At 37.3% G+C, this 12,740-nt stretch overlaps 1 protein-coding gene across 1 annotated transcript; it reads left to right on the top strand.

Annotated features, from left to right (window-relative positions):
• Positions 1-595: 595 nt before the first annotated feature.
• On the top strand, positions 596-2,496 carry LOC107797799 (protein ASPARTIC PROTEASE IN GUARD CELL 2-like). Its single transcript, XM_016620722.2, has one exon. It carries the CDS (start codon positions 806-808, stop codon positions 2,288-2,290), a length of 1,485 nt encoding a protein of 494 aa, XP_016476208.1. The 5' UTR covers positions 596-805; the 3' UTR covers positions 2,291-2,496.
• The last annotated feature ends 10,244 nt before the right edge of the window (positions 2,497-12,740 follow it).

Below are 12,740 nucleotides of genomic sequence, written 5' to 3'. Positions count from 1 at the left end.
TGAAGCTTTTTGGATCTTTGTGATCCCGTAATTTTTTACCTTCGATTTGAAGGGTTTCCACGTTAAATTTGGTGTTCTTTTATCTTCTTTATTTTCGGGTTTACCTCTTCCTCGATATAACAATAATTACTAGTAATTTTTATTATAAACATTGATCGGAAACCTAATGCTTCTAAAAAAAGGTACTATTAACTTGTTACGAAAGGTAAATTACACTACTAATATACATAATTTTTATATGAATTAGTGATTTATAAAATTGTAATTACAGTTAGACTTTTCTATAATAACATCCCTATATAACTATCATTCACTATAAAAGCCAAGTTTTTCTCAGAACCGATTTTTATATTATGTTGTAATATATATATATATATCCTCTATAACAATACTATATTAGCCAAAAAATATCGAAATAAATGAGACTGTTATAAAGATGTTTGACTGTAATTGTTAACAATAAAACGAGATGTGATGCGTAAAAATATTTTACACGGTCAATGTAGATAATTCAGATCAAATATATATGTATGTATGTATTCTAGCGTATATATAGAAGCTAAGAAACACGAAAATGAAATCTCATCATTCAATTATTTCTTACCCTCCAAAACTAGGCCAAAGTCTCTTCTCCAACCCCACAATCACCACCCTATATACCCTCTCTCAATCCCCTTTGTTTTTTCTTGTTCACATCCAAAACCCCTTAAATAAATAAATCTACAATTTCCCTCTCACCACCACTTCCACACACCTCCAAAACCATTGAAGAGAAATAAATCCTAAAACAATAAACAAACAAGAAATGTTTGTCCCCTTACAAAAGATACTAGTTTTGTTAATTGTGCTCATTTTTCTTACTGCCACAAATACAACAGCTGCAAGTGAAATCAATAACTCAACTACAGCCCATGCAATATTCCCATATCCCACTCATGAAAATTTCAATGTTCAAGAAACCATTTCCCAATTTTCTACAAAAATCCAAACCCCACATGAAAAACAAGAAGAAGACTTTCATTTTGATAATGAAAATGGTGAAGAAAATGGAGAAGAACAGAAAAACTGGAAGCTCAAGTTAATTCACAGAGACAAATTACACTTTTCCAATTATTTCTCTAACCATAGCAAAATGTTTGAGGCTCGTATGAAAAGAGATATAAAAAGGGTGTCTAGTCTCATTCACAGAATCACTGGTGGTGGTGTGTATCGGGTCGAGGAATTCGGGTCGAATGTGATTTCGGGTATGGACCAAGGAAGTGGTGAATATTTTGTTAGGATTGGTGTAGGTAGTCCAGCTAGGAACCAATATATGGTTATTGATTCTGGCAGTGATATTGTTTGGGTACAGTGTCAGCCCTGTACCCAATGCTATCACCAATCCGACCCGGTATTTGACCCGTCTCTTTCCGGATCATTTGCCGGAGTGTCATGCGGTTCGTCGGTGTGTAATCGGGTTGAGAATTCGGGTTGCCATGCGGGTCGGTGCAAGTATGAGGTTCTATACGGTGATGGTTCATACACTAGAGGTACAATTGCTATTGAAACACTTACTTTTGGTCATAGTATGGTTAAAAATGTGGCTATTGGGTGTGGACATAGCAATAGTGGCATGTTTACTGCAGCTGCTGGTTTGTTGGGCCTTGGTGGTGGGTCCATGTCACTTGTGGGCCAACTTGGTGGGCAAACGGGTGGGGCATTTAGTTATTGTTTAGTGAGTCGGGGCACCGAATCAACCGGGTCGCTTGAGTTCGGTCGCGGAGTATTACCCGTGGGTGCAGCATGGGTACCGTTGATCCGAAATCCACTAGGCCCGAGTTTTTACTATATCGGATTAACGGGTCTTGGAATTGGAGGTGCTCGAATACCAATATCAGAGGATGTATTTAAGATAACCGAGCTCGGAGATGGTGGAGTGGTCATGGACACTGGAACGGCCGTGACACGGTTTCCTGCAGCAGTGTATGTGGCGTTTCGAGATGCATTCGTAGCCGAAACCGCCAGCCTTCCTCGGGCACCCGCAATCTCAATATTCGACACGTGTTATGATCTAAACGGGTTCGTAACGGTTCGGGTACCAACCGTCTCATTTTTCCTCATGGGTGGGCAAATACTAACCCTTCCAGCTAGAAACTTTCTAATTCCAGTGAATGACAAGGGTACATTTTGCTTTGCATTTGCTCCATCAGCATCAGGACTTTCCATTATAGGAAACATCCAGCAAGAAGGCATCCAAATTTCTTTTGATGGAGCAAATGGTTTTGTGGGATTTGGTCCTAATATTTGCTAGCTTATAATTAAATTATATGTAAAGTAAATGTTTTTTATTTTTTTTGAAAGAAATGACAAGGAATAGGGAGAAGGTGAATTAGGAAGAGGAAGGAATCCTCGTGAGATTATCGAGTGAAGATTTGTTAGTATATATGTTATAATATAAGTAGTAGTTCCTTTATTAAAATACTATGATTGGGATATGAAGTAAGAATGTAACCATTAGATGCGGAGCCAAGATTTTAAGTTTATGGATTCGGGATTCTAATCGTTTTAGGCTATTGGGTTCTAAATTAATAATTTATATATACAGTGTTTGAGTATCAATGAATTCTTTTAAGACAAATACAATGTTTGAACCAAAATTACTGGGTTCAGCTGAATCCGCTCCTGACACTCTAGCTCCGCCCGTGATCATATATTGCTATTAATTATGTACTTTAATATTTAATTAAGTAAACTTATGTGGCTAGTCTTCGCAGCACCTAATGATTAAAATCCCAAAGGTATCTTCTTTACTTTTTTTAGGGAGTAACGGAGATTCTAGCTAGTAAACATTATTTTATAGTCATTGATCAGCTTTCCTCAATAAAGATATCTTTGGGGAGAATTTTGTACTATGGTATACTTGTTACCCATTAAAATGGTGCAAACAGAACTACAAAGAAAGGAGTCTTGAAGTAATAGTAGTTCGAGCCGATACTTGTATTAGAATAGGTTGCGTACATCATATCCCTTGGGATGCAATTCTTCTCTGGACCTTACGTAATATTTTTTAAGCATGTATACTATATATTGAATCTCTTTGACTTTCTTATATATTTATCTTTGTTATATTTTAATTTTTCTTAATTAAAATCCTGATTCCCGCAACTAAAAATTAGAAAAAGTGTTAAGCATAACGTAGTGTTAAATAATGATCGTCAAAACATTGCTGAGGGAGACATGCATGGAGTCAAAAGTGTGGGTGTTAGAGGACCCTTTTTGCAAAACAAGAGGATCCAAGAGAACCCTTTTTCTTCTTCCCAACCCCTCACTCTTTTCTTTCTTTTTCTCATTAATTGAGAAGAAATAATTCAAAGTCCCCACAGGTAATATGAACGTGATATATATCCTGAATTCCTGACAAAACAACAGCGCTTCTCATTGCATTGTCCAACAACTGACTTTTTAACTCTTCAATTTTTTTCAAATTTGTGAGAGATTCCTTTCCTACTTTCTTACTTTCTTTATCAATGTATGACTATACATGTAGATTATAACTTTCTTTATTTCTTTAATGTTGATTGCGAGGGAGGCTCAATGGATCTCGTGGCTTCAAGCGAAACTATATTAAGAGGTCCTTAAATTTATTTTATAAAATATTTACACTAACAATAAAATTTACTTTCTAAACAATAAATTAATCATTTAAAATAAAATAAGCGAATTTAAAAAAAAATAGGAAGAAGAGCATAAAAAATAAAGTGGTGGACTATCGGATGTTAACGGTGTTAAAAATATTTATTCCTTATGATCAATTTATACGATAATTGTAGTTTATTCTATTAAGTAGCATTTATTGGTGAATATCTAAAATAAATTATAAATAACCTAATATAATATGTCGAATTACACTAAAAGAAAACTGGTGCATGAATGCTTTTGTGTTCATGCAATTTGAGAAAACGTTGTAAAAGAAACTCATTATGTTGCCGATATATATGATTTAATTCCTATATAAAAAGAATAAAATAAAAATTGGAGATTGAAGCAAATATACTAATTAATTAGTAAAGGAAACTATCATAATTTATGAATTTATTGATATAAAATAACCCCAATCTAATAACAAAAAATAAACGGTAACGCTTTTCTTTATACTAATTATTTATACAATTTATATTATAATAATAATAATAATAAGGCAAAATACATATTTTATCCATCGACTTTGTACTCAAATCCCTCTTACTCACATGTTAAACACGAGAATAGTATTACACACCAAAACTTTTAAAAGTGTGACAATTACACACCTCTTTTGCCATGTGTCACACGCGTGTATTACACATAAAAGAGGCGCGTGAAAACAACAAAAATCATCTGAAATTAAGTTTTTTATTTTATTTTCCCCTTTTTTAACTATTTTCTTTACAAGTGAAAGAAAAAAATATAACCCATGTCTTCTTCCCAAACCCACACCCCAGCGATTCCCCCCCCTCCCCCATTTCGTCTTCTTCCCCAACCTCCATCCTAATTTTGTATAGCCCCTCATATTTCGTCTCTTCAACCCTCATGACTAAGAAGAAAAAGAAAAGGAAGAAGAAAAGAGGAGCTATTGGGTCTTGTAAAAATTACCATTATTGACCTTTTGAAAAAGCTTAAAAATTTAATCGGGTATTGTTGATTTTGGTGTTTCATAACCTTAAAAATTAGTTTGAATTCGTGATTATTGTTGAATAAAAATTTACTTAGGTGATTAATTTTGATGAAATTCAAAAAACACCATTAACAAGTTTGAAGCTTTGGGTTTAAGCTTGATTTTGAAATTTCTATAAGGATTTGTGATAGATGTTGTTAAAACTTGTTTAAAATCGGGCAAAGAGTTGAATCTATAGTTAGGGAAGAAGGTTCTTGTAGTGGAAGGGTGGTTGTAGTATGGTGGTGGTGGAGAAGATGATGGGGTTGGGGAGATGAGGAGGGGGTGGAGGTTTTTTCTGTATTTTTTTCTTTGGGAAGATGAGGAGTGGAGGTTGGGGGCAGAGGTTTTTTTCAGTTTTTCTTTTTTTAACGATTTATGACACGTGCCAGACGCTGATTGGCGCGTGTAATAGCAATCTTTAAGCAAATGTGGTCAAACATCGAAGTGGTGTATAATTGACACACCTTTAAAAATTTTGGTGTGTAATATTATTCTCGTCTTTAATAGGTGTGTAAGATGGATTTTGGGACAAAATAATAATAATAATAATAATAATAATAATAATAATAATAATAATAATAATAATAATAATAATAATAATAATAATAATAATAATAATAATAATAAGAAGAAGAAGAAGAAGAAGAAGAAGAAGAAGAAGAAGAAGAAGAAGAAGAAGAACAAATTTAGGGCCTTCAAATTTTGGGGGCAGAAGGCGACGACCTCACTACCCAAGCCTTTAGAGCCGCCCCGTTGACTGCATGCATATTAAATGAGTTTTCGAGGTTGAACGTACCAATGACGTGCACGGAATTGTGTAAATGGTGTCAAAATATTGTGACAATGTAGCTTCACATATGCATGGGTTTAGGTCTAGGATGGTCGAGTTTTAAGACTTTACTACATTTATCTAGAGGCGGATTTAAGATTTTTAGAACATGGGTACACCACTAAAAAAAGTACTAAATAGGGATCGATCCCTATTCTTTTGGGTTAATATCCAATATTCAACCAGTTAGTACATCATTTAGTTTTTTTGGAGCATGAGAGCCAACAAATAAGATTAGAGAAATTTTAAAAAATATGTACATAATATAAATAGTATGACGGAGAGATGATAGATTTACGTGCCCCATGATTTGGATAATGAATCCGCCCTTGTTTGTCCAAAATTGGCGTTTACTTACATTATTTTCAATACACATTATTGTATAGGTCAAAATCTGACCAGACAAGAATCGGCGTAGGAAGGGATGATGAAAAGTTACATGGGACTGTCGTATCCATACCACGTTGTAACGACACGCACCTCGGCCACGGCCGAGGTCATGTATTCGGAATGCTTGAGAGGCGAACTGGATATTACGGCATTTCAAGGGGTCGGTCCGTAATATAATCAAATGACTTAAGTACTATAGTTAATGACCAATGGGTAAAGGAGAAGACCTAGTATATAAACTAATTGAGAAAAAGAAGAAAGGGGGAGCTGATACAAATCCACACACAGACATGTTCTCTAAGAAAATGAGGGATCTTTATCTCTCTCTCTCTCTCCATGAAGAAGAAAGAAGCAAGGAAGCTTAGATCCTCAATATATATCGTTAGTCTCATCACACCAAATATATGGGTTCCACCTTGTTAAAGATCGGTGACCTTTTCCATCCATGTATTCTTCATTGTTGTTCAATGTTATGAAAATCACCATCCTCTTATTATATAATGGGATTTAATCAATATTACAGTTAAATCTTATGTTTGCTTTATTTGCTTATTCATATCTTCTATCTTAGATCTAGGGTAACTTATCTTTGACCAGAATTTACCCAAAACCTTCTTATTTAATTAGTTCAACCTAAAGTCTAAATCTTTTTGGTCGAACAATTTGACACAGTCTGTGGGGATTTTCTAGCCAAAATCTTAGTTCTTTCTAAAACTAGCCAAAGTATCACTTTCCGATTGTCATAGCTTCACCATTTCAGTATAAACACCAACTTGAAAAAGTGGTAGACAAGCTTCTGAAATAACCAAACCAATCAGGGTCAGATATTTGCATGAAATCGAAATTATGTCTGATATCTATGCAAAATCCACGTCTCGCTGTAGCGATGGGTTTGGTACGTCATACGAGTACTCAAAGTGGGATTACGACCACTACGCACTTAGCACATCCGCGATCCTATTTGCTATATTAACGTTATATATTGATCTATACTTCCACCTCTTAGGGAAGGACGATAGCCTACTGTGTGATTTTTTGAAATAACCGGCTTATCCTACCTTATTTTTGTACTCGTATGCATAGTGAGTAATTTATGTACAAAGTATAACTTATGTTTCCCTTATTTTTGCGTACATCAGACGGGATCGGATTGGAACCCGAGCTCGAGATCCCAACGGGCAAAGTATGTTCAGCCCATAAGAAGCCTAGACGCGACTAACGGTAAAGCCAAACACGAGGCTACAAAATCTGAAATCGCCATTCGAGTATGGGATAAAACGATTCATCCTATAGCGCCCTTCTCCCTTCGCTGGCTTATCAGGTCAAGGTAACAGGCAATGTCGTTGGGGCTTAACTTGTCGTTTTTTCTTTTTTAGATAGGGACAGGAACACGAGCATTCTCACAGGTGCGCGAACAAGGAACAAGCGCCACCGAACACATTAGGACAGCGTTCTGCACCTACAATCCCGCAGGTAACGGTCGAACAAAACCCTCCACACCATACCATATTACAAATAACAGACAAACGGCTCAGAACAAGCCGACATTATTAAGAAAATCTCTATGAACTGGGACTGGGCGGTGAGCCCATGGAACATACAATCTCTCCAACACAGGCAGAACATAAGCACAAAAAGCTTGCACGGCTGCTCACCATGGCAATCCTATGCCGGTTCAACCGACTAGATATTACGAATCACGCCCGAACTTCATTCGAAATTAATCAAGTCCCAGGGTGTTCAGAAGCATAAGCGACAAAATTCATCGCCCATCCCGCCAAAGAAGGGACTAGATAGACTGGGACTCACCCCGACGCACAGTACTCTCCAATGAAAGCAAAATTAAACAAATCGGGACTCACCCCGACGCACGCATAAACGATGCAGCAACGAGTAATGTTCACCAATAAAAGTAATGCAACAGGCAAATCTCACCATCCCACCAAGCCCGCACATCGCCAAGTGAAAGGAAAGTTCGACTTTGCTCGAACTCACAACGAGTTACAATTTCGACCTCGCTCGAATTTACACCCTTACGACCATTGCCAAGTGAAAGGAAAGTTCGACTTTGCTCGAACTTACAACGGGTTACAATTTCGACCTCACTCGAATTTACACCCCTACGGCCCCCGGCCATCGCCAAACGGAAGTCTAAATTCAATTTTGCTCGAATTAACAAATCAAAGTTTGACCTCGTCGAACTCATAATGGGTCATAATTCGACCTCGCACGAATTTACATCTCTACGTCCCCCGGTCATCGCCAAACGAAAGTCTAAATTCAATCTCGCTTGAAATTACGCCCCTACAGCCCCTGACCTCGCCCAATTTGGCAAGTCTGAATTCGACCTCACTCGAATATACAAGTCAAACCTGACTTCGCCCAAGTTGGCAAGTCTGAATTTGACCTCACTTGAATACATAAGTCAAAACTGACCTCACCCAAGTTGGCAAGTCTGAATTCGACCTCACTCGAATATACAAGTCAAAACTGACCTTGCTCAAGTTGGCAAGTCTGAATTCGACCTCGCTCGAATATACAAGTCAAAACTAACCTAACCCAAGTTGGCACGTTTAAATTCGACCTTGCTTGAATATACAAGTCAAAAATGACTTTGACCAAGTTGGCAAGTCTGAATTCGACCTCGCTCGAATACATAAGTCAAAACTGATTTCGCCCAAGTCCGTGAGTTTGCTTTCGACCTCGCTCGAATTTACAAGTCAAAATTGATTTCGCCCAAATTGGAAAGTTAGAATTCAACCTCGCTCGAATTTGCAGATCAAAAGTGACTTTATTTGAACTAACAAAACAAAATCCGATCTCGCACAGATCAAGCAAACTAAATTCGACCTCATTCAAATTCCCAATTAAAAATCAAGGACTCATGAAATCCGAAGATCTTTTTCAAAAAAAAAGAGAGAAAGAAAGTCAAAAGATATGTAACCAAAGGCAAAACGACTATTCTATTCAGAAAATGTACATGCACAACAGCTGGCGCCTTACAAAAGGCCAAAAGGGGGCCCCCAAGAAAAAGATGTAAACAAACAACAAAAGAACAAAAAAAACTAAGTACAAAAGCTGGAAAAAAAATTCACTCGGCATCATCTCCGTCGCCTTACTCCCCCAGCATCATCATAATCATAAGGGATCCCATCTTCAATCTCAGCACCCTCACCGGCCTCTGGTGTCGTAGGGTCATAACCACAGGCAAAACGAGCCTCACGTTCCTTCACCCGAGCATCTTCAAAAGCGGCCTCAGGAACGCTCACTGCCTCCCACAAGCCCCTATATATATATATATATATATATATCTCGTTGGGCCTCAGCATGAACCCATAGCTCATACAAGTGGCGGGGACCAGCAACAGGGGCAGATTCTTGAGGGCTGGTCTGAGCCAACAGCTGCACCTTCTCAGCCTCGAGAGCCGTAACATCTCCCAGGCTCGAAGCATCCCCATCAAGTTCACCAATCCACTCCTCGAGTCGTGCCTCCCTCAGTGTGCTTGTCGCCCTATTAGCTTCCCGCTCAGACCTAAGGATGCGGATAGTGTCTTCCAACGCCACCACCCTTGCCAAAGCTGACACTCGAGCCCCCTCAGCTCTCTCCAACTCGGCCACCTTCTTTTCTAGCTCAGCCACTTTCTCCATCCATTATGCACTTAGGCCGATGACTCTGGTAGCGTTTTATTCGAGCTCGGCTCGCAAAAATAGCACCTTCACCTGAAGGTCTTCGTACTCCGCTGCAATCCCTTTGCCCACTTTGAGCTCCTCGTCTTTGTTATTGAGTAACTCTTCGAGCTCACTGCATTTGCGGATAGACCGCATCAGTTCCCCATCCCTTTTATCCAACTCATCCCTAACGGATTGAGTATTACTGCCCGCCCTCAGCTGCGCATGAATCTCACGGCACTTGTTGCGATACTGGCGATACTTCGCGACCATTTTCAAAAAGACTTCGGCCCTAGTCTCAGCCCTACGAGCACTCTCGATCTCCAGCATGTAAGTCTAAAAAAAAGAGGGGAGAAATCAGCGAAAGCAAAATAGCACAAAACAAAAAAAAATGGCGAAAGGAAACTCACCCTCAAGGCCATCCCAGCCACACCACATGACAAAGTGGAATCGTTGATCTACCAAAGAGACTCACTTTCGGTGGCGGAACACAGAAGGTCAAATTGAGGCACCAACTCTACCATGTCCTCCAACAGGTTAAAATTCGATGAAATCTCGAGTACGCGAGAAGGACCTTCCGCCCTCACATTGACCCTGGTAAAGCCTTCCTTGAACATCCTCATGTCCTCAGGATCGATGTCAGAATTAGATTCGTAATCATCCACCACCACGCCATTCAACCTCTTATTAGCCGAAGAGGGAGCGCGGCCCAGCCAAATTGATGATGGACCGCTCGGAAAAATTACGGGCCCCCGAACTCTATCCCCCTGTCACAGTGGTCTCTTTCACGACCAAAATAGGTGTCGCCTCCCACACAGGCCGGTTTCACCACCAGCTTCAGATATCGCCAAAGTAGGGCATGTCACACCTCCTTTTTCCGCCCCCGCGAGGGTACAAGGAGTTTTTTTCCAATTAAAGGACAGTCGAAACGGGATTTGTTTATTTATTTCAGAGTCGCCACTTGGGAGATTTAGGGTGTCCCAAGTCACCAGTTTAATCCCGAATCGAGGAAAAGAATGACTCCATATTACAGTCCGCGAACCAGAAATCCGGATAAGGAATTCTGTTAATCCGGGAGAAGGTGTTAGGCATTCCCGAGTTCCGTGGTTCTAGCACGGTCGCTCAATTGTCATATTTGGCTTATTTATCTGATTTTAATACAATTATGAACCGATGTGCCAATTTTAACTCTTTACCACTTTATTATTATTATTATTTTTTAAAAAAAAAATTGTGAACATCGTTTAAAACATGTCTTTGGATTACGTCACATGAAATGCACCCGCAATCCGGAACACATTTTTATTCAATGTTTTAGGATTTAGATTTGGGTCGCATGAAATGCGCATCCGAGTTTAAGAAGGTAAAATTAATTAAATCGCGCCTAAAGAGTCTAGCGTATCATTATTTTGGGTAGGGCCGTGAAATTTGCTAAAACGGATCCTCCCTAATTCTAAGCGATTAAATGTACATTTATTGAGGGCCCCGCAATCTATACATTTCATTAAGCGAGGCTCATCTCATTTATTTGGACAAATCTTAAAACGACTACATTTTTCTATAAAAACGAGTCTCTAAAATAAAGAAAGAAAATCCTAATTTATTACTAGCTTTTATTATTTTAAGAAGACATGACATGTTAATTGCTTGATTAATACAAATATTGATGAAAAAGGAATTTCACTCTTAATTTCGAAATTATAAATAAAATAAAAATTCAACAACTAATATTCAAAATAAACAAATATAGCTAGATTAAAACTCAGCATTGTTATTTTTTTTAAAAAAAAATTATTGAGATTAATTATTCACAATCATTTGAAACTAGATTTAACCATAATTACTAAAGCTTATTAGAAAGTTTATTAGACTTAAACGTTCTCTTAATCTTGCTTAAGCTCAAGTCATGCCTTAATGCCTAATTTACGATGTTTAATTTAAATTCGTGTCTTAGCTAAATTTAGCTACTTGTTCATGATCAACCTATAATCTTGAAGCCTTCATAACTAGTGAATTAACTTATTTTGCCGAACTGATTTATTACAGACTAACTTATGATATTATTTTCTTATTCCAGTTATTATTTAGTAATTCATGAAATAACTTAAATACAATCAACAAAAGGAACAAAGAAATAAAAACGAAATTAAAACTTCAAATTTTCATTCTTCATATGTATTCACGCTTCATATTTCGGATTACAATAAACAGCTTTTCAGTTGTGTACCTGATATTGGAAGCAAAAGAAAATGAATATGAGAATCAGCAACAACAGTAAAATCAGTACAACACAGCAACAATAGCCCAGCAACAGTAACAACCCAGTAACAGACCGGTGGAGTAGTAATCCAAAAAAAAAACAAAAGCTTCCAGCTTTTATGAAACAACAATTAATTCTGATTTCAAACAACAAAAGAAAACAGAATATTTTTTTTAGTTTTTTTTTATATTTGAAAGCTTAAATATTTTTCGGAATTTTCTATCTCTTAAATGTTCAGCCCTTTTCTCTCTCTTATTTTCAGATTTGTTTCTCTCTCCCGTTTTTTTTCTGTCTGTGTATTTCTCCCCCCTCCTGTGTTTCTGATTTCAAGACTTCTTATAACCCCTCATAAAATCTTTCCATTAATTAAAATCAACCCATTTTCTCTACCAAACCCATTATCTTCCCACTCATCCCCATTATATTAAATAAACATATCACACCACCCCATTTCATTTTGTCCCCCATGCTTTATTTAAAATAATACAAGATTCCCCTTTAATTTAAATCTTGTCCCCCCTTTATATTAAATAATCATATCACAACCCACCCCATTTCATTTTGTCCCCCATGCTTCAAATAAACAATTACAAAATGTACAATTCCTAAACTACCCCTTCCGACCTTACTGAAATTACCAAACTACCCCTGAACGTATTACAAATTTACCAAACTACCCATCAGCTATAACACATCAATTAATCAAACTTAACCAAAATATAGACAATATGATCAATTTCTAACAATGTTCAAACAACAATATGAACACGGATGAACATCATAACAACAAGATCACATGAACATGATTTTAACAACATTTCAACAATAAATCACATGAACACAAATTGAACAACCAAGAACAACTAAAATTTGATTGAACAATATTTTTAGCAACAACAAATCCATTTTTCGGATTT

This window comes from Nicotiana tabacum, chromosome 16 (assembly GCF_000715075.1).
Source record: "Nicotiana tabacum cultivar K326 chromosome 16, ASM71507v2, whole genome shotgun sequence".
NCBI classification, from domain to species: domain Eukaryota; kingdom Viridiplantae; phylum Streptophyta; class Magnoliopsida; order Solanales; family Solanaceae; genus Nicotiana; species Nicotiana tabacum.
The sequence above is the reverse complement of the archived record's forward strand: the minus strand, read 5'-3'. Positions and strand labels throughout refer to the sequence as shown.

Excerpts from the sequence above, each read along its gene's own strand:
- LOC107797799 (XM_016620722.2), top strand. The coding sequence starts at position 806 with ATGTTTGTCCCCTTACAAAAGATACTAGTTTTGTTAATTGTGCTCATT.